This window comes from Antrostomus carolinensis, unplaced genomic scaffold (assembly GCF_000700745.2).
Source record: "Antrostomus carolinensis isolate BGI_N321 unplaced genomic scaffold, ASM70074v2 scaffold31610, whole genome shotgun sequence".
NCBI lineage: Eukaryota > Metazoa > Chordata > Aves > Caprimulgiformes > Caprimulgidae > Antrostomus > Antrostomus carolinensis.
Window position 1 is genome coordinate 1 of NW_010288292.1, and position 25276 is coordinate 25276.

The following is a 25276-nucleotide window of genomic DNA, read 5'->3' on the forward strand; positions in this document are numbered from 1 at the left end:
ATTTGCCTGGCGCGGGTCGCCGCCGAGGAAAGCCGGGCGCTAACGCATTCCTGAGCGGCTTTTGTTGGTTTTTCCCTCCTGAACTAATTTGCCGAAGTTTCGGCCCCGAGTCGGCAGGGAAAGGCGGCGTGTGAGAGCCTCTCCCTCCCGCCGAGTTCTGGGCTGGGCGCTGGTGCGGAGCGATGTGCGGGGCAGGCACTGGGGCTGGCCGCGCTGTGGTGCGGGTTGGATCGCTCCCTCAGCGTCCTAAGGAACCTGAGGAGCGACAAACCTTTCGCTTGGCATGCATGGGTAGATGTCTTCCTCTCTCTCCACCCCTAAAATAACTTCACAAGAAGCATACTTTTGTTCCTAAGGATCAAAATATTCAGAGGTGGCAAGTTTAAACAAACAAACAAACAAACAACAAACTAACAAACAAATACATCCCGTATTTTGACAACAGTGTGTTCGTTTGCTGTCAGCTCTGTGACAGCTGGTTGATAAGAAATTTCATATAATTCCAACCCCTGCAGCTCTTACAGGTAGGCTGGGAGGAACCTATTTGGATGAGATGATTTCTTGCGCTGGCGAGAATGTTATCAGATAAGAAATGGTGAGTGGGAGAGTAGAAGGAAGGAGAGGTGGAAATTAAAATCCATATTGGCTTTCTATGTGCTTCTTCCTGGTACCTGCAGGAAGAGATGCTGCAGCTAAAACTGGATTTTTGTTAAAAACCTGGTAATTTATTAAAAATCCCTGATCTATATTTCTTCATTTCATTTGATCTTGATGGATTATACTTGGGCAATGTGGAGAATTACAACTCGGGCTGAACACTTGTACTATGTATTTCCTACATCATTAATTTGTACGGGAACTGAAAACCACAAAGGGTCTTTAACAACAGTTCTTGGTTTAATTTGTGGCTAACTCTGTCAGCAGGGCAGTCTAAGGAAAGCCGAGTAGTTTGCTTTCCCATTAAGGCACCTGTAATGAAAGTGTCTGTCAGTTGGTGTGTGCGTTCAGCAGCCTGGCTACATCAGTTTTCTGTAACACCGAGAGAGCTGCTGCGAAGCTTTCATGTTTTAGTCCAGTATTGTGAGCGGTGAAAGGGTGGATGCTTTCTGGCACGCACTGGGACGTGTAATTTGTGTTACAGATGAGTTAAGTAATGCAAAGTTAGATCATCCTCACCCAAGGTGATTAAGTTCTTAGCCCAGCAAACGAGCTCTAGCAGCTAAACTAAAACAATCATCATACCAGTTTTCCAGTGCTCTCTGTGAATTTGCTAAATTAATAACAGCAGATAGAAAGGCAAAAGACTGAGTGTGGGAAGCCAGCTGTTAACAGGCTGGGGCATCTCATTAAGGAAAGGAATAAAGTCCTTCTGTCTGTGTTCTGGGATTGCTCCTGGACCACCAGCTCTGCCAGGTACCAGCTGCCAGTGCCAGAGCTCTGGCTGGTCCCACAGCGCTGGTTCCCACTTTTTCCAGCTGTTACACCCACACTGCCAGTCCCTCCGCTGTTGCTCTGCCCTGTGAGGTGGTGCCCTCGTGGCTGTGGGTGGGTGGTGTGTTGGCAAGAAGGGAAGCGACACATGAGAAGTCTCTGTATTTGATCACTGGTCAGGCTGTAACAGAGTTCAAGAGCAACAGGGCTGCTTATTTAGCAGCGCTCTGGATTTCACAACTGGCATTTTTCTCTCTGGCTCTGTAGGTTAGCGAGGCATCCTGTGAGAAGCTGACCAGTCAGTGAATTAGGTGAAGTTCTACTGTATTGTGATACATGGCTGTGCAAGAACAGCTCAGTGATGGAGTCATTTGTTTCTGAAGGATGTGGAGGGCCAGGGCATAATATTGAACTAAGCTAGACCTGTTCTGGTCTGTCAGTCCTGTGCCACTGCATAGGAAATGGCCACTCTCCCTAACAAAACTAGCATTACATTTATTCCCCACCTTCTTGCTTTCCCACGGTCTCCTTTGATCCTCTGGTTCCTCCTTTATATGCCTTTCTTTCTGAAATGCACTTACATAGTTGGCTTTCCATGTTTTCTCATGGTAACACATTCCATATATTCGCTTCTGCTTGAGGGAGACACTCCCCATCCACCCACACATGTAGCAGTGCTCCGGGCCTAATTCTGATCGCTTCTGCGTCAATGTAAACCTGAGCAGCTCCACCAACTCTGCCCCTGCTGCTTTGGGGTCACAACTATCTAGCTCTGAGTGTAACGTGGTCCTTTGGCTGGACTGAAGGGTCAGGGAGGCTTGTGTGAGCACACGCCCACGTCACACAACAGAAATGTCTGTTCTGTAAACAGTTCTGCTCCTCGGCGAGGTGCGCTGTGGAATAGGCTTTGCTTTCACGGCTTTTGCAAATTGCTGAGAAGCTTTCTGTAATGCAGAGGAACATGTACGCTGAATAACGAGACATAATTGATTCTTTTTCATATCCCAGCTCTTTACAAATGCGTACAATGGAGCAAGCACAATGATTTCTTAGCAGCACAGGAACACCGTAGCTGAAATCCAAGCCCGGGGAAAAGAGGGAGGTGTGGTACCGTGCTGAGCGAACGCGCTTAGCACTGCTGGATCACTGGCACGACGAAGCTCCCAGCGTTTCTGCCCGGCTCTGCCTGGGCACTGCTCTGCAGAAGCTCACTCTGCTGTTACACGAGTTGAAAAATGCCCCACGTACGGACTGAGCCACCACTTTTCTCCAGCAATTGAGCTTTCAGTGCTTGCCTTTGACTGTTGCTTAGCAGACGTAGTAGAGCAGCCCTGAGACTAACCAACCCCTCTGCAGAGTGTGCTGGTAGGGTATGTAACTCCAGACCACCAACCTAGAGTAATTTGCTGTACTCCAACCCCCCTTCTTCTGGGGGTGGGGCGGAGTAGTATTTTTTTTTTAGGTATGAAATTTACAGGACCTCCAATCAAATTAAAGGTGTCCCAGGGTCAACCCGTCAAACTAAATTGCAGCCTGGAGGGAATGGAAGATCCCGAGATGTTGTGGATCAAGGACGGAGCAGTGGTGCAAAGCGTAGACCAGGTGTACATTCCAGTAGATGAAGAACACTGGATCGGCTTCCTCAGGTACAACAGCTGCAGAGAAGGAAGAGTGTCGCGGAAACTATTGCACAGTTTTCTGCTGTCAGCTATATCTGTGCAACTGCAGTGCCCTCGGCAGGGGCAGGGTTCTTAGGTCTGCAGTTCAGCACGTGGCAAGGGCATAACTGAACTGAAGCCACTGAGGGCTGAGATTTTGTGCACTAGAACCATACTGGTTTCCTGACTGCTGTGGTGACGGGTGCTTTGCTAATGCTTGTGATGCTTGAGACGTGACTTCAAGGTGAAAGGATGTTCTTGCCTTGTTTGTTCATCTTGTTCTGCCGTGCAGCAGGAAGACTTAAGGTCTGACTTAGGTAAATAGGTTTTCTCTCTCGTACTCATTCTGTTCTCTTACTCTCTCTCTTGAGCTTGCCTAAAGGGTGAGGATTGTTAATTGAAATGAGACTCCCAGGACTACATCCTCTTCCTTTCTTTGGGGAGGAGTGTTTGTCACCTGAACCATCCCCGAGTCATTTTGCAGAGACTTTCCTAATACATTTACACTGTCTGCTATCAGTCCTGCCCCGCTCAGAGGCACAAATACACTCTTCTGCAAAGCAGCTCTCTCTCTATTTCAGCAGAAGGGAGGTGTCCCAGCTAGTAGTTCTGGAAGTACTGAGTTCAACAAGACCCAAAGTTCTGCTCTGGCTTTTTCTATGCATTAAGAAAGCTTGTACAAGCAAGCGTGCCATCACTGTGAGGGCTCAAAACTGTTGAATGACTGAGAATCACTCTTCCCTGAGCTCTGGCTTCATCTCCTGTTAAGTTTCTTGGACTGACATTGCATAGAGTCTCCAATTCCAGCAACTAAAAGTCTCTGTGTTAAAGCTTGTCTGTAATAAACCTTTTGATAGGAAAAAGTCTGTTCCTAGTAAAACTATTGCATAAAATTACGTTGTGGAAACAACTTGTCTTGAAACTATACCATTTACTTTCCTCTAGTTCCCCTGGTTAAGTCTTTGCCCCTCACAGTCTCTCAGTCTGATCTCCTTTCTCGCCTTTTGTTTTCCTCCACTGAGAACTTTCTGCAGCACCAGGGCTACATAGAAGGTGCTAAATCTAGATGCATCCATATCGAAGGGACCTTAAAGCTTTCTTCTCCTAAAGTGATCATTTCTACCACCCACTGTGTGACTCTCTGCTGCGATCGCTGTGTTTCAGAACATGTGGCTGGATGAGCAGGACAGCTGATGCCATTTGAAGGTACAGCTCTGAAAATCAGGCTGCAGTGGGTCCATTTTGTGCGTTTGAGCAACCACTTTCCTTTTTTCTGTCTTCCTTCCTGAGATGTTCTTTCCCTTCCCCAAGGCAGGCTGCTAGTGTTAGAAGGGCGGGCATCAGATCTGCCGAGGATCCCTGCATGGCAGCAGACGCATGGCTGCACATCCTGTGGTGGGCAATAAACATTTGTACATTGACAGATGCTCAGAGTCACACTGATGCCTTTGGTAGCCGAGACCTTGTTGCTTTGGGACCAAATTCTGCCCTTACCCACCACGCTAGCCTCATGTTGCTAATGGCAGCGAGGATGCCGCAGATTTCCAGCAGTGGAGCAAGGAGCAGAATTTCTCCCCTGAACTGGAAGCCTATGACCCGAATGCTGCTCAGTCCCCGTGGCTGCTTTCCCCTGCTTGGATGCATCTTCTCAGAAGGGGACCTGTTGCTGAGCAAGGGAGGACACAGAAGAGTTGGTAGGGTGAGGTCCTGTGCTGGAGCATAACCTTTTGAAATCACAAATGGAGAGGCCCAAAGACTTTTGCAGTGTGAGGTGCTCTTGGGATAAGAATAACACGGAGTGTAGTTGAGGCAAGGGGGGGCCTTTTCTGACCCATCTGTTCCTGTATGAGGCTGTCACCAGTCCTGTCACCTAACCGAGGCAAAACCATTGGGCTTGTTAGAGGTTTGTGATTTGCAGTTTCCTGCTAGCTTAGACACTGTAGGCCAAGCTGTCGCTCTTGAAGGCTAGCTAGAGTCATGATTCAGGATCACAATGACCAACCCCTTCCTATCCTCAAAGGACCTCTCAGATGACGGGTTTTCTGTGATGAGGTTTTGGAGGAAGGCTGTCTGCTCTGCTGAGGATTCCCTCCACCCACTTTAGAGAGGAGCCTCCTGTCTCCGCTGTTCTGCTGCGTGCTTTGCTGGCTAGCTGTTGCCCTCCTCCCCAGAGCTGCCTGCGTCTCAGTGGGTGTTTTTCATGCATCTGGTTTGCCAAACACTGGAGGGTCCTCTGGGGCAAAAACGTGCTTTATCCACGTAAAATATCGATGTGGCTTTTGACTTTTTTCAGCTTGAAATCCGTCGAGCGGACAGATTCTGGGAAGTACTGGTGCCAGGTTGAGAACGGGGGGAAGAAGGAAGAATCACAGCAAGTATGGCTCATAGTGGAAGGTAAGGAGTAGTAGTAGTGCTGGTTTCCTTTCAGGGCTGACCCACCAATATGCTCTAGGTGGAAGTGGTGAGAGCAGATTGCTCCAGTGACAGGCTTCTTGGCTCTGAACCATTGCTGCTAACTGCAGTGAGATCACTGCACAGCAGGAGTAAGAAATGGTAGAAGAGTAGCTTCAAGGAGAGGAGCTGTCAGTTTATTACCTTCTGGTTTTATTTTGGCACGTTAGGAAACAAGTGAAAGATCCTTTCATGATCACACATTTCTTTCCAGCCCCTCAATCAGTTGTTGCTTTGGTCTCCAAATAATTCGTAGATGGGATGGTTCATGTTGAAAGGGATCTGTGGGTTCATCTGGTCCAACCCACTTCTCAAAGCAAAGTCACAGCCTTCTTCTGTGTATCAGCCAAACAGGTCTTTGAGGGCAAGGTACAGTTTTAGCCCAGTTCTCAGTTCTGGGAGAAGTGCTGTACATCAGCACTTCATAGCTGTGACTGTTCCATGTGGCACTGATTTGCACAGTCTTATCTGATAAAGAATAACTTCTACATTGTTGCCCAAAAGTCGCCCAAGGCAGCGTGGATCGGTGGCTTCTTACTGTCTCTAGTTTCCTTTTTTCTTGAGCCATGATTGTGTTAGATCCTCAGAAGGCAGTAGTCATAGAATGGCTTAATGTTTGGTTAAGTTAAGTTGTTAAGGAAGTTGACAGGAACAGTGCGTTTGCAGCAAGAAGTGGCTTTTTGGATGTAGGTAGTAACACTTTGGGCCAGAGCTGAATCAACAGTCTTAAAGAGGGGGAGTGGGGAGAGTATCGTGGGAGGTGGTGTGGTCTGGGTGTTTTACAGCAAAGGTCTCACTCAGAGCCATGGAAACATTCACAGCAGTTCTCACGGGAAGAGGAGCGCTTACCTACTGCCTTCCATAAGTCCCAGGCTTTTGTCCACCTATATTTTCAGGTGCAGTTTCAACTGGAGAACTTTGTTTATATCTTAAAACACTCTCTATTGTGCCAAGTTTCTATTTCTATTCCAATTACCATGGCCCTCTCCAGAGGTGGCTGCGTTTGCATGCTGGGTGCATTAGGAGTGATTGGATAGTTCAGTGTGCTAAGCCATCTGAAAAACAAAGGAACCCTTCTGGATACCACAGGCGAGAAATATCGAAGTTGCAAAAACCAGCTGCAGCCAGGTAAGGGGGAGTGCTGAGGATGTAGGCCAGAGCTGACAGTGGAAGCATAAGCTAAAAAAATGCAGCTAGTTGCCTTTATGAGGAATCATAGAATCACAGAATGGTCTGGATTGGAAGGGACCTTAAAGATCATCCAGTTCCAACCCCCCTGTCATCAGCAGGGACACCTTCCACTAGACCAGGTTGCTCAAAGCCTCATCCAACCTGGCCTTGGACACTTCCAGGGAGGGGGCATCAACAACTTCCTTGGGCAACCTGTTCCAGTGTCTCACCACCCTCACAGTGAAGAACTTCTTCCTAATATCTAATCTAAACCTCCCCTCTTTCAGCTTAAACCCATTTCCCCTTGTTCTGTCATTAACTGCCCTTATGAAAAGTCCTTCCCCAGCTTTCTTGTAGGCACCCTTCAGGTATTGCTTCAGGAAAGCAAGTATGGCAGAAGTTAGTTAACTGAGTTAACTAGTTAGTTAAACTTTAACTGCGCATGTAATCATGTGAAATGGGAGTTAGTGGAAAAAATGAAAATAAAAATTTTTTTTAAAAAAAGGGACGGATTTTTAAAACTGTGTCAGCTGTTAGCATAAGGAAACACCAGGGAATGCAAAAGCCTATCAGTCCCACTGTCACTGTTACGGCTGTATGTATTTCTTCCCTGGGTTCCGGCTTTATCCAGGAGTGGTTGCTGTATGGATAACAACCATTGTCCCCTTTGACTGAGAGAGGTTACTCTGGTCATTTGCAGCCTTTGGTAGGTGCTGACACCCTTCAGTGTGCCACACAAAACAAGTGTGAACTACTGGTATTCTATGCTGTCTAATATTGCCCTGGAGATCCACTAAAGGTAGTCTGTATCAGGCAGAATTTGTAGTGATGATATTTGAACTTTGTAATGCAGCTGAAATATTTGATCTTACGAAACACAACTGAGAATTTATGAAAACAAAATTAGTTTGAAACTGTTTTGTGGTTTAAAAACTAAACTCTGGCCTTACTGAGAACATGATAGTATTTGATGCCTGGGAAGGTAATCTAAGAGGCATACTTTGTGACCACCTGAAAAATAAGGATTATGTTTCTTACAGAACTTTGCTCTGAAATTACACCTCTGAGTGTGCGGCTGCTCCCGGGGCTGTTAACCCCTCTTGTGGCTACAGTCAGAACCCCAGCCACACCTCTATGGACACGTCCCCCTGAATTAAAACTGTCTAAAAACTGAGCTGTAGGAAAAAAATCAGTCCCACAGGTTGGATGTCGGCATGGAACAGGGAATATACAGGCTCATTTCCTTGCTTTACCACTGATTTCCTGGCTGTGGGCTGCTCAGTGCCTCCATGGTGCATCTGTGAAAGCGGGGTGCCAGCACTCGCCTCTTGTACCAGGAGCTGGGTGGCTAAACGTGTTGTAGACAGTGAAGTATCCAGGTAACATACATACAGGGGCAGCCTGAGTTCCTGAGCTGGATGAGTCAGCTGCACTCCCTGAACTCTGAGTGTTTTTAATTGTGGTCTTGTCTGATCTGGTTAGCTGCTCCCAAAGTGAGAAAACCTGCCGAGCTGGGGAGGATCCTCCCAAAAGGTTACCTCGGGTGCCATGGCAAGGGGACAGGAGGCAGGGAGCCTGCTCACAGGCAGAAGGAATGATGGTATTTTCCCTTTTAATCCTCCTTGGAGAAGGAGGGCAAAGCAGGCAGATGTGTCACAGCTGGTATTTGGAAAGTTTACTCACTTTTATTGTTTATGCATGACTGCAATAAAAAAGTAAAACATGTAAACAAAAATCTGCAATAAATCATGATGATGGAAATACCTGTCCTGAGCATTAGCCTTTGTACAGATAGGCGCCACCATTCCTGAAGTGACCTATTTTTAGACCTGTTTTAGTTTGTTCATTTATTTCCCAATCTAAAGGGAGTGGCAAAGAGGTGAGGAAAGCACAAGGGAAGTGCCACCTCAAAAGACACAAACAGCAACTGGATGGTCAGTGAAAGACACCACTTGCAGTGGAATGTAGGGGAAATGCCAAGCCTTAGGCTTCTAAATCCCTGTTTGGGCACCTACATTAATTGCCTGCTGTTGGAGGTGCTCAGCATCTGCCACACCAACTAAAGCCGCTCAGGCCTGTCATCTTTGGCCAGGGACAGACAGTGTGATTCAAGTATGTGAATGCTCGGTGTTGTTGGCTCCTCTGTTTCTGTGAGGCAGCAGATCAGCAGTTCCTAGAACACACTTTTTCCAGCTGAGACTACCTAATTTTGGTGTAGACCCCATTGGTAGCAGCTATGCTTGACACTCGAAGTTTTGGGTATAAAAGTGAACTGAGCATTTCTCTGGACCTTCAATTCTTCCACCAGCCACCAGAAGCGTATACTGGCTGTCCTTCAGGGTCAACACTGGTGCTGGTGGCTGGTGAATTTTGTATTACTGGTTTGGAGCACTGAAGCCACAAGAGTTTTGGCATTGTCTGTAAGAGGAACCACATCTCTTGATGTGTTGAGTCATGTTCAGCTATTGCTGCTTAGAGATGATCTGAGATAGCATTGTAGCTGTGTTTTGCTCCCTATGGACCTGATCTAAAGCCTGTTGTACCAAGCAGGAATCTTTCCACAGTGGGGAATAGATAGTTATCGAGAGCTGTGTCCATGGATAGCCTTCAACTCTGAAACAAATTACCCCTAACTCCAGGGCAGCCTGGTTCTCGTGGTGTTGGAGCGTGCTGGAAGGTGGCTCCAGTCAATTAAGCTGTGGAGGGAGCATTGTAAATGATCTCAGTCTCTCACCCGGAGGATTCTTTCCCCATTCATAGGTTTGTTACAGCCACTAGTTCAACGTGTTCACAAGCTTCAGTTTTTAATGCATAGCAAGAAGTATCTGCAGCTGGATTAGGTATCTCTTAAAGTGGTGTCTGCCACTGCTAAAGTTATTGATTGTTGCCTCTTTAAGCTTCAATCTCTCCAGCTGAAAAATTGAGTAAATACTGCCACTGAAAGCTACTTCATAGGTGAGTCTTGAAGGAGACTCGGTGAAAAAGGTTTCTCAAAGGTATTTTGGGCAGCAAGCAGTCTTTTCTCTTTGACTTTTTCTAGTGGGAGTATGTAGACATTCATGCCCTGAGGTGATCCAACATATCTGACCTTTGGTTCTTGTGAAGGGCTTAGAGGGAGTCAGATTAGGCACAGAGGCAGGGCAGGTGGATGTCCAGTGTTGGGCGCTGGTATTAGTGGAAATAAACAAGAGACAGAGAAGGAGTCTCTCCAGTTATTATCACTTGTCTGTTGCTTTTCTAGGTGTGCCCTACTTTACTGTGGAACCTGAGGATGTGTCCGTGTACCCTAATGCCCCATTTCATATGGCCTGTGCTGCTGTTGGTCCCCCTGAACCAGTGACAATTGTCTGGTGGATGGGAGACTCTAGAGTGGGGCTTCCAGACATCTCCCCCTCCATCTTAAATGTGTCAGGTAAGGCTGCTGCCAATGCAGGGGACTGAGCATCAGAAGAGGAGGAGAGCTCTCTTCTGATCATGCCTAGTGATGCTGGGTAGCCACATAGGGTGAGAATGGTCTTTGAGGGCTGAGAGATCATGATCACATCTTAAGGGATGATCGCTATCCTGTGTGTTTTGTGCTGGCTTGAGGTGCACAGGCTCTCTTCAGAGCTTGGGTGGGGCTGGCACTGTGGTAAAGATGCTACCAGGCAGATGATGCATTGGGTGCCTCTTTTGTTTCACCTCGTGGATGATGTTCATGGTTCTATTAAGTGACGCTGTTGGTGACATTTGGCTTGAAAATCTGCAAGTGTTCACATGTAACAGATGCCACCTTCTCCTCCTTTTCACAGCCATATCATGCACTGCTTTCCCCTCTTTTTCTCCCGCTCTCTGTTCTTGCAGCCTTGCTGGATGCTCTTATTAAAACCTGACCACCTCATGTAATTGTCTGACACTTTTAGAGTGGTTGTATTGGTGCTGAAGTGGGCTGGTTGGTATCCTCATAAACCAAGGTTTGCCCCAGAGCTGGCACTAGGTGCGTGGTGGTAAGACCACCTTCCCCAGCTGCGTCAGCTGAAGACCTCAGGAGCCAGTAGATGTTCAGGCCTCTCTTCAGCCCACTTTCAGGGAAGGGGTGATGTGTCCCTACCAGGACCTGACTGCAGGTATTCTTGTAGTTACCCTCTCAAGGTAAATTTGTTCTAGTCAGTTGTCCAATAGCTTTGTGTTACTTCTCTTTGCTGCTGTTTTATTATTCTCAGCAGCCCTGAGCCAAAGTTAAACTGGCTATTTAGAAAGAAAAGGTTTTATGACTCAGAGTTGTCTCTGGGGCCTCTTCATCGGTGTTAATACAGTTCCACCCAGGGGGAGTTTCTCCCTGTGTATCTTTGGCCATCCTTTGAGCTATCCAATCCTATTAAGCCTTCTCTTAGAACCTAATTTATATGTAAAGCAAAACCTGGTTTGTGGTTTGCAATGGTTTTATCATCTGCTCCCTCTCTTACGTAGCCACTCAATGCTTTTCCAAGTTGGAAATGAAAACTACTCCCTTATGATATAATCTGTCTGTTGAAATGGAATCTGAAAAGACTGATAGTCGAGAGGGGAAAGACAATATAAAAATAAGTCTCCCTTCCTCCCCTGAACTCATCCACAGTGCCTCACAAAATTTCTGTCATTGTGGAGCAGTGGCATGGTGGGGCTGAAGAAGGGCATCTGCTCATAGTGATTCTCCAAATGAGTTGCTATTATATATATATTCATCACCAGCACCTTTCTTTGCCCTTTTCACTGTTCTTTGGGATGTCCCTTGGGCAGATCTTGTCTTTGCAACAGAAAAAATGTAGCAGGACACAAGCTGCATGATCAGATTGCCAAAACACGTCAGAAAATACAGTTGGTAAGAAAACAAGCATTGCTAGCTAAAGAAAGTATCAGATTCTGAAGAAAATAATAATAAAGTACTGGCTAGAAAGCAAACATTTAGAAGGTTCAGCAAGCAGTTGGTTTCATAAAAAGACTTGTATTTGGAAAGCAGTGCTGGCAACGGTGCTAGAGAGTAAGGAGATCTTGGTTTGTGGTGTGTTTTGTGTTTTCCTCAGGGCAGGGCTGTGTTTGCTTCTGTCTTTGGGACATGTCTACCACGTCAGGTGCTGCTCTGCTCTGCTGCCTGGCCTTCAGCCTGCTGGCAGCATTTTCCTCTGCTTTACTAGGGTGAGTGGAAGAAGCTAAAATCTTTTTCTCTTTCATTTTATAGTAGCCCCTCCCCTCTTCCACCACACCTTCTTCACAGTGCTGTTAATCTCAGGCTTGGGAGATGAACCAAAAGGCAAAGACAAACACTGTGCAAACTGCTCTGTGCAGCTCTGAAGTCTTTTTCCCTCCTAAACTGTATGCCTGTAGCGAGCCAATCCTTAACTTTTCTCAGGTAGAGCCCTATAAGGCAACTGAAGGCCAAGTCGAGTGAAAACATATGCTGGATACACTTCTCCAGGCAGCTTTGCAAATCTCTCAGTTCTGATTAATTAGCAATACCTAGATGCACCTTGAAGCAGCTGGACATCAGTATGATGCCTTGTGGAGGCCCTGTAGGATGGATGGATGCTCACAGAAGAGAGGGAGTGCAGTCTTCACTTGGCATTGTATCACTCCTGTAAAGTGCCTCAGTGCTGATGAAGTAGCATTTTACTTCCACTTCCTTTACGTGTCTTTTCAAAAGTGTAGTGAAAGGTGAGGGACAGGTGGGTATTAGCCTGAAATCTGCAGTGTCTGGTTGGGAGTTTGCCTGGGCTTATAGGCCAGTTAGAAGATGGTTGTTGCTTACGTGGCAGGATGAGGTCCAGAGCGTTGGGTGTTGTATGCGCACAAGGTTCAGCACGATCCTTCCTCCAGAGGTGCTCGCTGGAAAGTGAGAAGTGGTTGTCTTCTAACTGAGCACTGTGAGCTACTGTTCTGACAGATTCATCTTTCTTTTTCAGTGCTTTCTGAAGCTCCTGTGGAAGCTCCTCTATGTTGCCACATTCCCTCCATTAAAAATGTGTTTAGCACGTTAATTACATTGAAATTCATGTGCCTTTGATTAGCACCCAGCTCATCCCTCCAGTTGCCTATACAGCTTGAGCTGGATGTCACACATAATTGAAATTCTGCTGAAGGTTGAAGCTGGATTATATAGCTGTTTGTGTTTCCTTTCCTTTTCTTGACTGATCTCCAGGTATTAATCAAAGCACAGTTTTCTCCTGCGAAGCTCACAACGTAAAGGGATTGTCTTCATCTCGGACAGCCACTGTTCAAATTAAAGGTGAGAGAGTGGAAGAGAATGGGCAAGGAACTTGGGTTTGCCCTCTGGGGAGGGAAAGTAGGGCTCCTTAATGCAAGAGGACATCTCAAAGCTGCCAGCAGCCAGTACCGGTTGGAGCTCTCGGCAGTCGAAACAATGCTTTGTGCTCTAACAGGAGTTCCCGCTTGCTATGCAGGGCTGTATCCCAGGCTGTTGAAAATAAACCACATCTGATTCAGGGGTGGAAATGTGATGTCAAATAACAGCTTTTCCTTGAAAAGGAGAGAGTCACAGCAGTCAAATTGTGAGAGATGAAGCTGGATATAAGTGTGTAGCTGGGGAAATCTTTCCTTCTTGGAGATAGATGGGTCTTGTTAGAGTTAAAGAGGCCATTACTTCTGCCTGCTTCTATTGGCATCACATTAGATGCTGAAAAAAGACAAGGAAGGTGATCACCAGTGGGCCAGGAAAGTCTTGCTCATCCATGCTAGTTTTAGGGTTTTATTTTTTTTAATTCTTTGCTCTTTAAAAACTAATTCAGAACAAGTAATTCCTAGCGTTTGCGTGACAGTTGCCATTTGGAAGTCCCTAAGTTGATGTCATGTTTCCTCTGTTCCTCCAGGTGACTGAAACAGGGATAATCAGAGCAATCAGCTCTTCCCCTCCTCTTCATGTTGAGATGTTTCTGCATTTGAATTTTTAGTCATGCTTTAATGTGCATTAAATGACATGATTATCAGTTCCAGGAGAGGCATGTCACAAAAATTGTTTGTTCCAAGAGGTAGCTTATTGCGCAGCACAAATAAGAGCAAGCATTTATGTCTGTATCAGAACTCACAGTTTTATTAGCTAATATTCATTAAAGGACAGCTTAAAATACAGCTGTAGATCTACCGCTCTTACAGTGTATTTTTCTTCAGGACATTGTGGTTACTGCTATGCCAAGAATGCAGTATGCTGGACTAGTAAGATTTATAACTTAATTTAAAAACATTTGGAGTTGTTGCCTTAAAGGCTTGTCTACACAGGGGAATTAGTTATTGTGGAATATGTCTTCTATGGATATTTTTATCCTGGGATAGAATTCAGTTCACAAAGCTATTACGCTTTCAAAAATATCTCATCAAGACATAATTTGAAACAACATTTAGCATAAACAAGCTTTTTTTTTTTTTTAAGGTTAACAGAGATATTTTTAATTCTTTTTTTTTTTAACCATTAATAAGTTGATGGGGTCAAGGTCTTGAAATTCTCACATTTCCCAGCAATTACCTTTAGCCAAAAGTGGTCCAATTATCAGCTAATGAATCCACACAACCTATTTGGAAGGGACATCCTGCCATCACACACTTGTACGTGCATGCACACACCCTTTTTAGAGGTGAGGAAGAGCAAGCTTAAGTGATTTGCAGACGTTGCACCAGTATGTAGCATGTCCTAGAGATAAAAAACAGGTTTTAAATGGCAAGTCTGGCATTGTAGTAGTAAAATTCTAACTGTAGTACCTCAAAGATGTCTAAAAGTGTAGTTCTAAATTTAGGGAAGTGATGAGGCTCTTCTAAAGAGCAAAAGTTTTGACGATCTAGTACAACTCCTGTTAAAATTAAAGCTCCTAACGAGGATAGCAGCAGGAACAGGCCCAGGTATGTTTATTTAGTCCTTGATCCTACGAATGCGTAGGCTTCAGTGAAATTACTCCTGGGAGTAGTTATCCGTACGTGTGTGATCAGAGCCTTCCTCTCTTACACAGATCCATCTGCTAATGAGGACTCTCAAGTCTTCTTACAATTTATTAAACAATTTGTTTCTTCTGTGTTTCCAGAGGCAAATACTTTTGCTAGGACATTTACAAACTGTTAACATTTCTTCCTATTTGCTGCCATTGTTGTTTATTATCTATTCCCTGTAGTACCCACAATGTGCTGGGTGTACTCCAAGCAGAAAATTACTGTTATTGTAGCCCACAGTCCCCAGCCATGTACAAAGCCCCATTGTTCCAGCCACTCTACGAGCACAGAGGATGTTAACTCTCATTATGTTAACACTCAGGGTCCTGTTTTCAGTCTGGTTTTGCTCTCCTTCGTGTGTGCAGCTAAGACTTTTAGGGTTGTATCCTGTGTTTTCAGAGCATGATAGGAAACAGCCACCCAGAGTCTTTTCCCAACACACAATGCATCTGTCCCTCCTACAAACTCCACAGTTAGGGGAAAGTGCGAGCAAGCCAACCCTTTTCAGTGGCTCTCTCCGTGACTGGATGTGTTGGCAACTGATTATTTATTCTCACTGGTAATGTAGCCCGTACCTCCTTTGGGTCTGCCATCCAGTGTTAAAAGTTACATGTTGCTAATCCCAAAAGTTATGAGTGTGTTTACAAAAGACTTGAGGGCAGTGTGTCAATGATACCCAAGTAAGCAGTGAAAGCAAGCCTTTTCCCCCCAAAGAGCTGACAAACCTGAATACCCAACATCAAAAGAAATCAAGACACAGAAAGTCTAAATTAACTCACAAAGATCTTTGACTGGAAGGAAAAGAACTTGTTGCCCATCTTCCATCCCAGACCCATGTTCTGCTGCCCCACCTCCCACCCATGCACACAGTTCTTATCTAGGTGACAGCCCCCTGCCCCGAGTCCTGGTAACTAGTTAACTAGACAACAAAGGGTTTATAGGGTTAATCTGTGGCACCATCTGTTCCCAGCCCCATCCTCTCCCCTAGGGCTTCTGTAGAGACCTGGGAGGGGGCTTTGGTCTAAGCATTTCTCCTACGAGATTTCTCCCTGTGGAGATGCTGAAGACAGAATTGTGGTTCTCCTCCGTGCAATGAGAGACAAAGGTGCTCTCTGGCAGAGCAGAAGATGCAGCTGGAGGAATCCTGATTTGCAATTACTTTTCTGCTGCTGCTTTTCACTGGATGCAGCTCAGGAGAGGTGAAAAATTCAGTCTGTAGGCAGAGCCCTGTCCCAAGGACTGTTGGGTTTTTGAAGGAGAACTCCTAAGGGTACGATTTGTTGATGTGCTACAGAAAAAGTATTACTCATGGCAGCAGCGTAGGATTTTTTAAAATGAGCAAAAGGTCAGAGGAGAGGTTAGTATTCATGAAACTGGTAATTTTTTTCAGGAGTGAGGTGCCAAAATACAATCAGAGGCTCGGGAGTGAAAAAGATGGTGAGGGGTATATTGGGAAGAATAGGAAATAACTGTGCAATTACAGTGGGAGGAAAGGAGGTGGCAGAAAGAAGCACTGAGGATCCTAAAAAGAAGCCAAAGAGCTCAGGTTAATTTGACAACATGCTAGAGGCCCCTGAAGTGATGGAGGTGTCTGGTCAGAGCGAGAGCGGAGGGGCAGTGCTCTGGTGCTGCTCTGTGGTGGTAGGAAGCACAAACATCTGATTAAATGGCTGGTCTGGGAATCCTGATTGTGTTCCTGGCTCTGCCCTTCATTTGGCTGATAGCACACTACGCCCTGATAGGGTGCTATCAGCCACGTAATAGGCGCTCCCTTTGCCTCAAATTGCCCCTCTATAAAACAGAGAGCTTTCTGAGTTTATTCATCCCAAGTCTAAAGGAGGCATGGTTTTCAGTCCAGGCTTCATCCCAGGGTGTTTCAGGAAGGGTTTGGAATGGTGACCTGGAGGCGTCGTGTCCACAGCATGAAGTGGTCTACTGCAAATCCAACTGCAGGGTACTCAGGTTGCTACAGCAAACCACCCTTCCACTGGTGCTGGCAGAGCTGGTTTCTGGGGCTGGACTGAGAACCAGAGGGGGGATTTTAAAGCCCTGATTTGGTTCACAATGTAGGTCCACAGGTAATTGTGTGCGCTGAGCTGGGTCATGCATTGCAATAGAGGGGGCGGGGAAGAGGGCTGAGTAGCCAAGGTGTAAACATCACACGCTGGCATTGCTATCAGAGATAAAGTGCTGCCTGTATGCATCAAGCAAGTATGCTGGACTATTAAAGAATGGATGCCAATAGCTTGTTCAATGTTAAGATAATAGTTTCATTTGCAACAAGCAGGGGCACTCCAGAGGTGTGATATTGTACCATTTCTGTCAGTGGTTTCATTGCATAATTTCTAGCCTCGAGCCTTTGCTATTTTCATGTGAATACCTGCTCAGTTCTGTGGATACTGAAAGGTCTCTTTGTTTCCTTTCTAGCCATGCCTCTCCAGCCTCTCAATGTAACTGTAAGCCAAGTCACCAGCAGCAATGCCAGCGTGGTCTGGGTGCCAGGATTTGATGGCCGCGCACCCCTCCACTCTTGCACTCTTCAGGTATGGCCCTTCTGGATTGTCCCCTTCCCTGCATGAAGAATAGGTCTCCCCTGAGCCACACCACTGCTTGGGCCATCTTTTGTTCTAATTGTTTTGTATCAGCATTTAAATTCTTATTCCACAGTTTTAAAACATGGAAGCTTAACAGGATGCAACTCAGGGCATCTCCCTTATGAGGAAAGGCTGAGGGAGCTGGGTCTCTTTAGCTTGGAGAAGAGGAGACTGAGGGGTGACCTCATTAATGTTTATAAATATATAAAGGGCAAGTGTCATGAGGATGGAGCCAGGCTCTTCTCAGTGATGTCCAATGGTAGGACAAGGGGCAATGGGTGTGAGCTGGAACACAGGAGGTTCCACTTAAACTTGAGAAGAAACTTCTTTACAGTGAGGGTGACAGAGCACTGGGACAGGCTGCCCAGGGAGGGTGTGGAGTCTCCTTCTCTGGAGACATTCAAAACCTGCCTGGACACCTTTCTATGTGATGTCATTTAGGTTCCTGCTCCGGCAGGGGGATTGGACTGGATGATCTTTCGAGGTCCCTTCCAATCCCTGACATTCTGTGATTCTGTGATTCATAAATAGGTGCCGAGCAGCAGGGTCAGTTTTGAACATGAAGTGTCCAGTTGAGAATTTGAGACTAGCCCCCAAAAATCTCCCTCCTGGCAGATTATCACATCAACTGCTCCGTGGCAGCTACTCCATGCAGGGTTGTACGTACACTGCAGCACGAGTGGAACACATACCACTCTGTGGGAAGTGCCCTTGAGTGGCTGCAGGGTGCTCACACCTCCTGCTAGCATGGACCAGCTGGCTTGTGGTAACTTGTTCCAGTGAGTGCAGTGGCCTGTGACACTACCATGCCAGCTCAGCCCTGTGCTTTGCAGTGTCAGAAGAAATGCTGGGATATACTGGACATACCAGTAAGCCCAAGGGATGAAGACCTTATGAAGCATAGGATGTAGTAGAGGAAAGGTGGGAATGATGGAGGCAGGAGACTGATTGGGCTTTTTGCTACAAAGTCAGGCCTGTTTGCATGTTTCAGTGTCATTTTAAGGCCTGCTTCTAAATCTTGATAGGTTTTCCATTGTCAAAGACCAGTTCTGCTTAGAAAATCAAGGGTGATAATATCCTTTAGCTGTACTGGGTGCTGAGTGCTCAACGTCTCTGAAAAATTGGATTGCTTCTTTAGCTTCCTGGGAGCAATGGTACCTGTCCAACTTCAGGCAGAGTTAGTTTCTAGCATTGCACACTTAACTGTAAAATCAGATCAAATAGCTGGGAACCGAGTGTCAAAAAGAAATGTTGATTCCTGAAGCAGGTCAAACACAGCTAGACACATTCCCCATGGATTTACCTGTTAGGTGTGAATATTGAGCCCCTGGGTTTTCCCTACCTGATTACAGCAGCAATGTGAGCTGGATTAGAATTTCTATGGAGAGGAGGATTATAAACACAAGACATGCTGGAAGCAACCTAGCTAATTTACTTGCGATCCTCTTTATTTGGGGAGGAAAACAGAGGTTTCATGCTCCTATGTTTTTTCCCTTTCACGAGTGAAATAAACCATTATCTTGTTTTAACTCCCTGGCAGAAAGAATGCCTGAATAAAACTGGCCCTGATCTCTGGGGTTTGTTGCTGCTTCTGTTCTTGTTCTGCAGTCCAAAATGGTTTTCTTCCTCTGTTTTACGATGGGAGTTATCTCCAGTTGGAACAGCCTATTCTCTCTGGCTGGCATGCTGCAATGCTAATCACCCTGGATTTTGAGTTCCCCCTCTCACTTTTGGCAAGGGCAGGGGTTGGGGGGATGGGACCTGTGGAAAAGAGGCTGAATCAGAGCAGCTCAGTTCCTGTCCACTCAGCAGTCTCTCACCCCTTTTCTAAGCCTTTTCTGTTCTATTCGGGGAGGACGAAGTTCCTGTGTTTGGATCTGGGAGCAGGGTAACTTGGCAGTAACCCTCCACTGACAGAAAGCTGTGCTTCCTCTGTCTCCCACACTGCGAGATTTTGTGAGAGACACTGACCCATATTTCCATGTGAAAATGCACACACTTCTGGCTCCCCACCATTGCACTTCTCCAAGCCTCCCAGAAAGAGAAGGGGGATTGAAACTTGGCTGTGGTTTTCTATCACTCAGGAATTGCAGCAAGTGCCTCAAAAGCACTGCACCATGTTCAGATAGACAGGTTGCTTCTGGGGACAGCGAAGGGACTCACTGTGTTTACCCACTGTTAACACAAGCCATGTTCTAGGATATAAAGGGGGCAGATGTAAGAGCCCCGACTCTTCAGGCTGTTGAACAGAAAGAAACACATCGTCAAACTGACAACGTTTTACACAAAAGTCTGCTTGTTTTTTCCCTGCTTTGGATGACACTGATAATGACAACAATATGCTTTTCTATTAAGGAAACTTGAGATTCTTCCTTTTTAGCCAAATAAATCAGTGGGCCAAAAACATACGTGAGAATGAGCAAAAAGGCAGGGGGAAAGGGAGAAATACTGCTATATAAAGAATGTAAAGAATATAAAGTCCATGAGTGTTTCACTTTTGTCAATATACCTTGCTTTTACTCCAAACTTTGCTGGTTTTTATGCACTTGTGAAGAAAGGCTGAGCCTGGGAGCTATGCAGTGCTTTCTGCTACTGTCAGTACAAAAGCAGGAACATTGAAACTCTCTGTGCATTAAAAGCGCATAGTGATATCAGATTTTAATTAACATTCACGTTGCTTAAAAACGTGAAAGAAAAAAAAAAAGGAGGGTTGCAGGAGTGGTAAAAAATTTCTTTTGAGTTTCATTTGAAACAGTGTAATTGAACCAAGAAACCAGTGTCTACTGTGTCTGAAATCCACTGCAAAACTGAAAATATGCAAACTTCTGAAAAAGGAGTTGAGAAAAAGGAAACAGTAGGCAACAAGGAAGTTGATCTTCCAGTTTTCATTGCCCAAATTTAGACAAGCCTCAGAAACCAGCTGCTAGCACTCAAAGCAACAAGCACATTTCTTTTTCTTTAAAGGAAATAATAATCAACTGTAGGATTTGTAACATAGGTAAGGAAATGTTTTAAAATACAGAAGCAAATTTTCATCTGGTGGAAAATTATACTGCCAGAGTTAGGAGAGTGGTGTCACTTAAACCAAATAAAGGCATGGCTCGTGATTCTTAATTTGACATCTCCCTTTTCAGTATTTTAAACACTACTGGTACTATATCTATTCTTAAACATTCCTAAACTAACCATGAATTGGATTCTTATCCCTCTGGACCTGTTAGTCATATGGCTTATGGTAACAGTCTTTGCTGTTTCAACTCTTGACACAGGTAGCTGAGTCACCAGATGGCCAGGAGGTCTCCACTGAAGTCACCCCAGTGCCCCCCTTTGCCTACTGCGTGCAAGGTCTGAAGCATTCCACCAACTACAGTGTTCGTGTGCAGTGCAGCAATGAGATGGGCAGCTCCCCTTTCACTGACAGGGTTTATTTTCAGACCCTGGAGCTTGGTAAGCAAATAGCAGACAAGAACAGGGAAAGCAGTTCTAAATCTTTGAAAGAGATGATGATAAACTTCATTGAACTCTGCCTTACTAATTCTGAAATGCAGGAAACATACTGTCAGATTGCTTGTCCACTCTTAAGGGTCTCCTAACACCTAACATAAAATAACAATGTGCAGTCAAATGTGGTCAACAGCAATGATGCATGATACACAGATTGATCCAGCCATGGGGCTTCTGCATGCTGGACTTATGTCCCATTGGCTCTCTGACATTCCTGGGGTCTGGGAAAGAAACAAGAGATGCTGACCAACCTTATCTTCTCCACTCGTGACTTGCAGAAGTTGCTCTCTCCCCTCATGCTCTCTTCCAGCTGATCTCAGGAAAGAGGGTGAAACTGTCTTTTCAGCCAGTTTCGGTGTGGATAGTTCCTTGTTTTCATGCATAGAGTGATTGTGTTCTGTCCTCTGCTTTCAGCTCCAAGCAGCACCCCACAAAATATCCATGTTATCCAAAGAGATCCTGGTCTGATTTTGGAGTGGGAAGGTGTGGCTCCAGACATGCTGAAAGAAAATGTGCTGGGATACAGGCTGGAATGGATTCAGGATAATGTAACTCAGGTAACAGATCGAGTGGGAAGCCGAGCCATTGGGCACAGAGTTGGAGAATGCTCATACTAAATTTTCTAGGCATTATGGTCCCTCATCCCTTATCCATACCAGGGGACTAAGTTGCTGGAATGGCTTTTGTATAAATGGATCTATTCAGTTTTGCCACAGCTCCTCAGTATTTGGCCTCAAGATTTAGGCCCATTTCTCTCTTCCTGGCATATTCAGGATTCCATCACTTGAATGTTCATCTCAGACAGAAGAGTTCTCTGCTATTCCTTGTACGACAAGGACAACATAGAGAGAATTCAGTTCATCTCTGCCTCTTTCTAGTGCTGTCCCAAAGGCAGCTCGGATCTGGGCTTTTTGTCTCCTGTGGCTGGGACTTGGCTTTCCAAATCCTAGCAGCAAAGGTGTATTTAACAAGTGAATAAGTTATACTGTAAATCACAGAAAAAATGTTGCGGATTCTTTTAGTTGATTTACAATATGTAGGGAGTTGAAAGGACCCTGTCAGGGTAGAAGGCCTTTCATTTGTTCCTCAGCATTGACATTTCCCAGGTATCTATCTGCCTTTGAAGTTCACAGCATTTCTTAATGTGTATTTAGCCAGTGCTTATTAGTGATGAACAAGCCTGTAATAATAGACAGCTAGAGCAAAAAGAGACTTATTTCCTTTTTTGCATGACCCGTTTCATACTAGGTCAGCGTTGTTGACTTTGAATTAGAGTATTTTGAGTTCTCAGTGAATTTACATTGTGTCAGTGGTGGCAGCCAGATCTTCATGGGTTTACTGCAAATGATGTGTATGATGAAGATCCACAAAATTACTGAAAATACGTTGACCTTGCCATCCTAAGTGAAAATTGACCATGAAATTCAGAAGCCATTTGGGATTTGGTCAGCAAGTTAAAACAGACAGGCTCCTCCCTTGGATTAAAACTGTCAGATGCTTTGCAGTATGTTAGTGCATCTTTGTGTTTAAACCACAAGGAGGTGTATCTTTTAATAGCAGGAAAAAAAAAACATTTCTATAGCAACTTTCATGAAAGGACCTCAAAAGAGGAAATCTTTAAACCTCATATTTTCCCTATGGCCTGGAAGCTATTAGCAGTATTTGAGAAGAGAAACCCAAGATGACAGCCCAAGTTAGTGGCAAAACTGAGACTAGGACCCAGGAGTCACAACTCCCAACCCTTGTTATAGCACCAATGAAGTACACAGTAATGTTTTGACTTAGTTTTAAAGACAAAGTTTGAGACTAGATTCCTTTTAAGATAGCTTACAGTTTGTTGCCATTTGCTCTCAGGGGGAGATGATCGTACAGGATACAAAAGCTAATCTGACAACGTGGAATCCTCTCAAAGACCTGATCATCAGGGTGTGCGTGCTGAACTCTGCAGGATGTGGGCCCTGGAGTGACATCTTCCTGCTTGAAGCGCAAGAGGTGATGGGTAAGTGTCCACTGCCTTCCCTTCACTTTGAGGAAAAAAGTCAAAAGTGCTGGGACTGCTGTGTCTCTCTGACTCTTCTCACTGAATCATAAAATGGTCAGGATTTGAAGGGACCTCAGGAGATCATCTAGTCCAACCCCCCTGCCAAAGCAGGTTCATCTAGAGCAGGTTGCACAGGACGGCATCCAGGCAGGTTTGGAATATCTCCAGAGATGGAGACCCCACAACCTCTCTGGGCAGCCTGTCCCAGTGCTCTGGCACCCTCAGAGTAGAGAAGTTTTTCCTCATGTTTAAGCAGAACCTCCTGTGTTCCAACTTGTGCCCGTTGCCCCTTGTCCTGTCACTGGCCACCAATGAAAAGAGTCTGGCCCCGTCCTCTTGACACCCGCCCTTTAGATATTTATAAACATTAATAGAGTCCCCTCTCAGTCTTTTCTTCTCCAGGCTAAACAGACCAAACTCTCTCTGTCTTTCCTCATAAGAGAGATGCTCCAGCCCCTGAATCATCTTTGTAGCCCTCTGCTGGACTCTCTCCAGAAGTTCCCTATCTCCCTTGAACTGGGGAGCCAAGAACTGGACACAGTACTCCAGATGTGGCCTCACCAGGGCAGAGTAGAGGAGGAGGAGAACCTCCCTCAACCTGCTGGTCACACTCTTCTTAATGCACCCCAGGATAACATTGGCCTTCTCCTTTCAGTGGTTCCAGCTGACTGAGCCACATGGCTTCGTACAACAGCACACTTCATCAGGCAGAGTAGAAATTAATATTTAAAGATCTGGAATAAAGAAAGCAGCTTCTGGACACTACTAGGTCTTCTTTAGCGGGCTGTTATTGTGCTTAGTGCAGAGCAGGGCAAAAGGAGGCACAATAGAAAAGGTGCAAATGAAGGTTTGAAGTCCTTCATTTAGGCTTAAGCCACACACATTTGCAGGAGTAAAAGTGACAAAACTCCTCTAACATAGGTTCTCTTCTCTGATTTAATTTGAAGCCATCCCTGACTAGTTTCACTTGAGCCTGATTTAAACCATGGCTACATGGGGTTTTGTAATGGTTTTACTGAAGGTGTTTATATTAAACCAGTTTAGCTCTCTCCATGGAAAAGCTGAGCTCCTGATAGAAGAGGGAGATGGTGGTACAGAAGCTGTACCATGCAATCTGGACCACATGGAAGGATTTGTTGGGTGCAAAGAACGTGCATGTCTGGAGTGCATTCCTAGGGATAAAGGGCAGTTAGGCTCATCTGCGCCAGTTTGCTTGCTGCTTGTATGTCACAATGAATGGGAAATGGGAGTCAGGCTGTGGAGAAGGGCAGGATCTTACATGGGGAGATGGGTAGAAGGGAGAGAATAATGCTGCTTGTGATGGAAACTGTAAAACAATTAAGAGGAAGATGCTTGGAATAAAAGTACGGACTGTTGATAAGAAGTCAGTGAGGTTGATCATGCAAAAATCCCACATTCTCCTGAGGTTTTTTTTTCCCAGCGCCTATGGCAGGACGAGACAGCAATCTCTAATCTCTGGTGCTGACCAGTCTGCCACTGCTTTCTACCCAACCCATGTGTCTTTTGAGGAATCATATGGACATCGATCCTTCCTGATCTCTCCACAGTTAGGAATGGCAGGGGGAACCCAGACTGGGGTTCTCAGGCAGGCAGGAAGCAGGGGATAGGGACAGAGTAACCAGGAGAGAACTGTAGCCTTACTTGCAGTAGCGCATCTAATGCTGGTTTTGATGTGTACGTTACTCAGAAAGGCCCTTTGGGAACCCAGTTCTTGTGATGAAGTCAGTACTGATGGCTACGTGTGAACACACAGTTACTGTGGGATCAAAGCCCTCAAATTACATAAAGCAGAATGAAGGAGTGCGGATGTCCAGTGCTCACTCTACTGGAGATTGGACATCGGCTTCATCATTCTTTTTCTCCTGCTTTTTGCTCAGTTGTTTTCTGTGGCACTCAAATACAGAGAAAATACCTGAAAAGACTAGAAGATCCCTTTGGAAAATGGCCAACACTGGCAAGAAGCCCCAGGGAACGTATAGGGTTTGCATTTTCCAGGAGCTGGAATGGGATGATCCTGAAAGCACAAAATGTTTGCTTGTGTTTATTTACAAACCACTTCAAAAAAAGTAGCATCAGGAGTGGTACTTATTTTGGCCAAATGCTGTCTGAAAGCACATCTATTTCTTCACAAGCATGGAAATAAAGGTTCACTGTGGAAACGCTGATGGGCCTTCAACAGCAGAGCTGCAGAAAGACTGCAGTTTTGTTTCAGGCCTGGTAGAAAATATAAGTCGCTTCCTTTCCCAAAATAGCAAGCTGGCACTGGTTGCTTTATGAGAGAAATGCCAGGGGTGGTTTCTGACCAGCTCCCAGTGCGGCAGTAGGGATGACTAAGCTTGTATAAACTTTTAAGTCGTATTTGTCATCACAGCAAAGCTAGTGGGAGCTCCACCTTGCTTATGCAGAGATCTTGTGCACTGTTAACAAAGATGGTTTGAATATTTTCGGAAACATTCTCA

At 45.4% G+C, this 25276-nt stretch overlaps 1 protein-coding gene across 1 annotated transcript in view; it reads left to right on the plus strand.

Moving 5' to 3' along the window:
* The first annotated feature begins 2895 nt into the window (after positions 1-2895).
* Positions 2896-25276, plus strand: part of TYRO3 (TYRO3 protein tyrosine kinase) — a 39456-nt gene continuing 17075 nt past the window's right edge. Inside the window, exons 1-8 of the mRNA XM_010166216.1 lie at positions 2896-3077; positions 5383-5483; positions 9952-10122; positions 12865-12951; positions 17085-17200; positions 20521-20698; positions 21170-21312; positions 22610-22754. Coding sequence (XP_010164518.1) covers positions 2896-3077; positions 5383-5483; positions 9952-10122; positions 12865-12951; positions 17085-17200; positions 20521-20698; positions 21170-21312; positions 22610-22754 — 1123 coding nt within the window. The remainder of the gene's footprint in view (positions 3078-5382; positions 5484-9951; positions 10123-12864; positions 12952-17084; positions 17201-20520; positions 20699-21169; positions 21313-22609; positions 22755-25276) is intronic.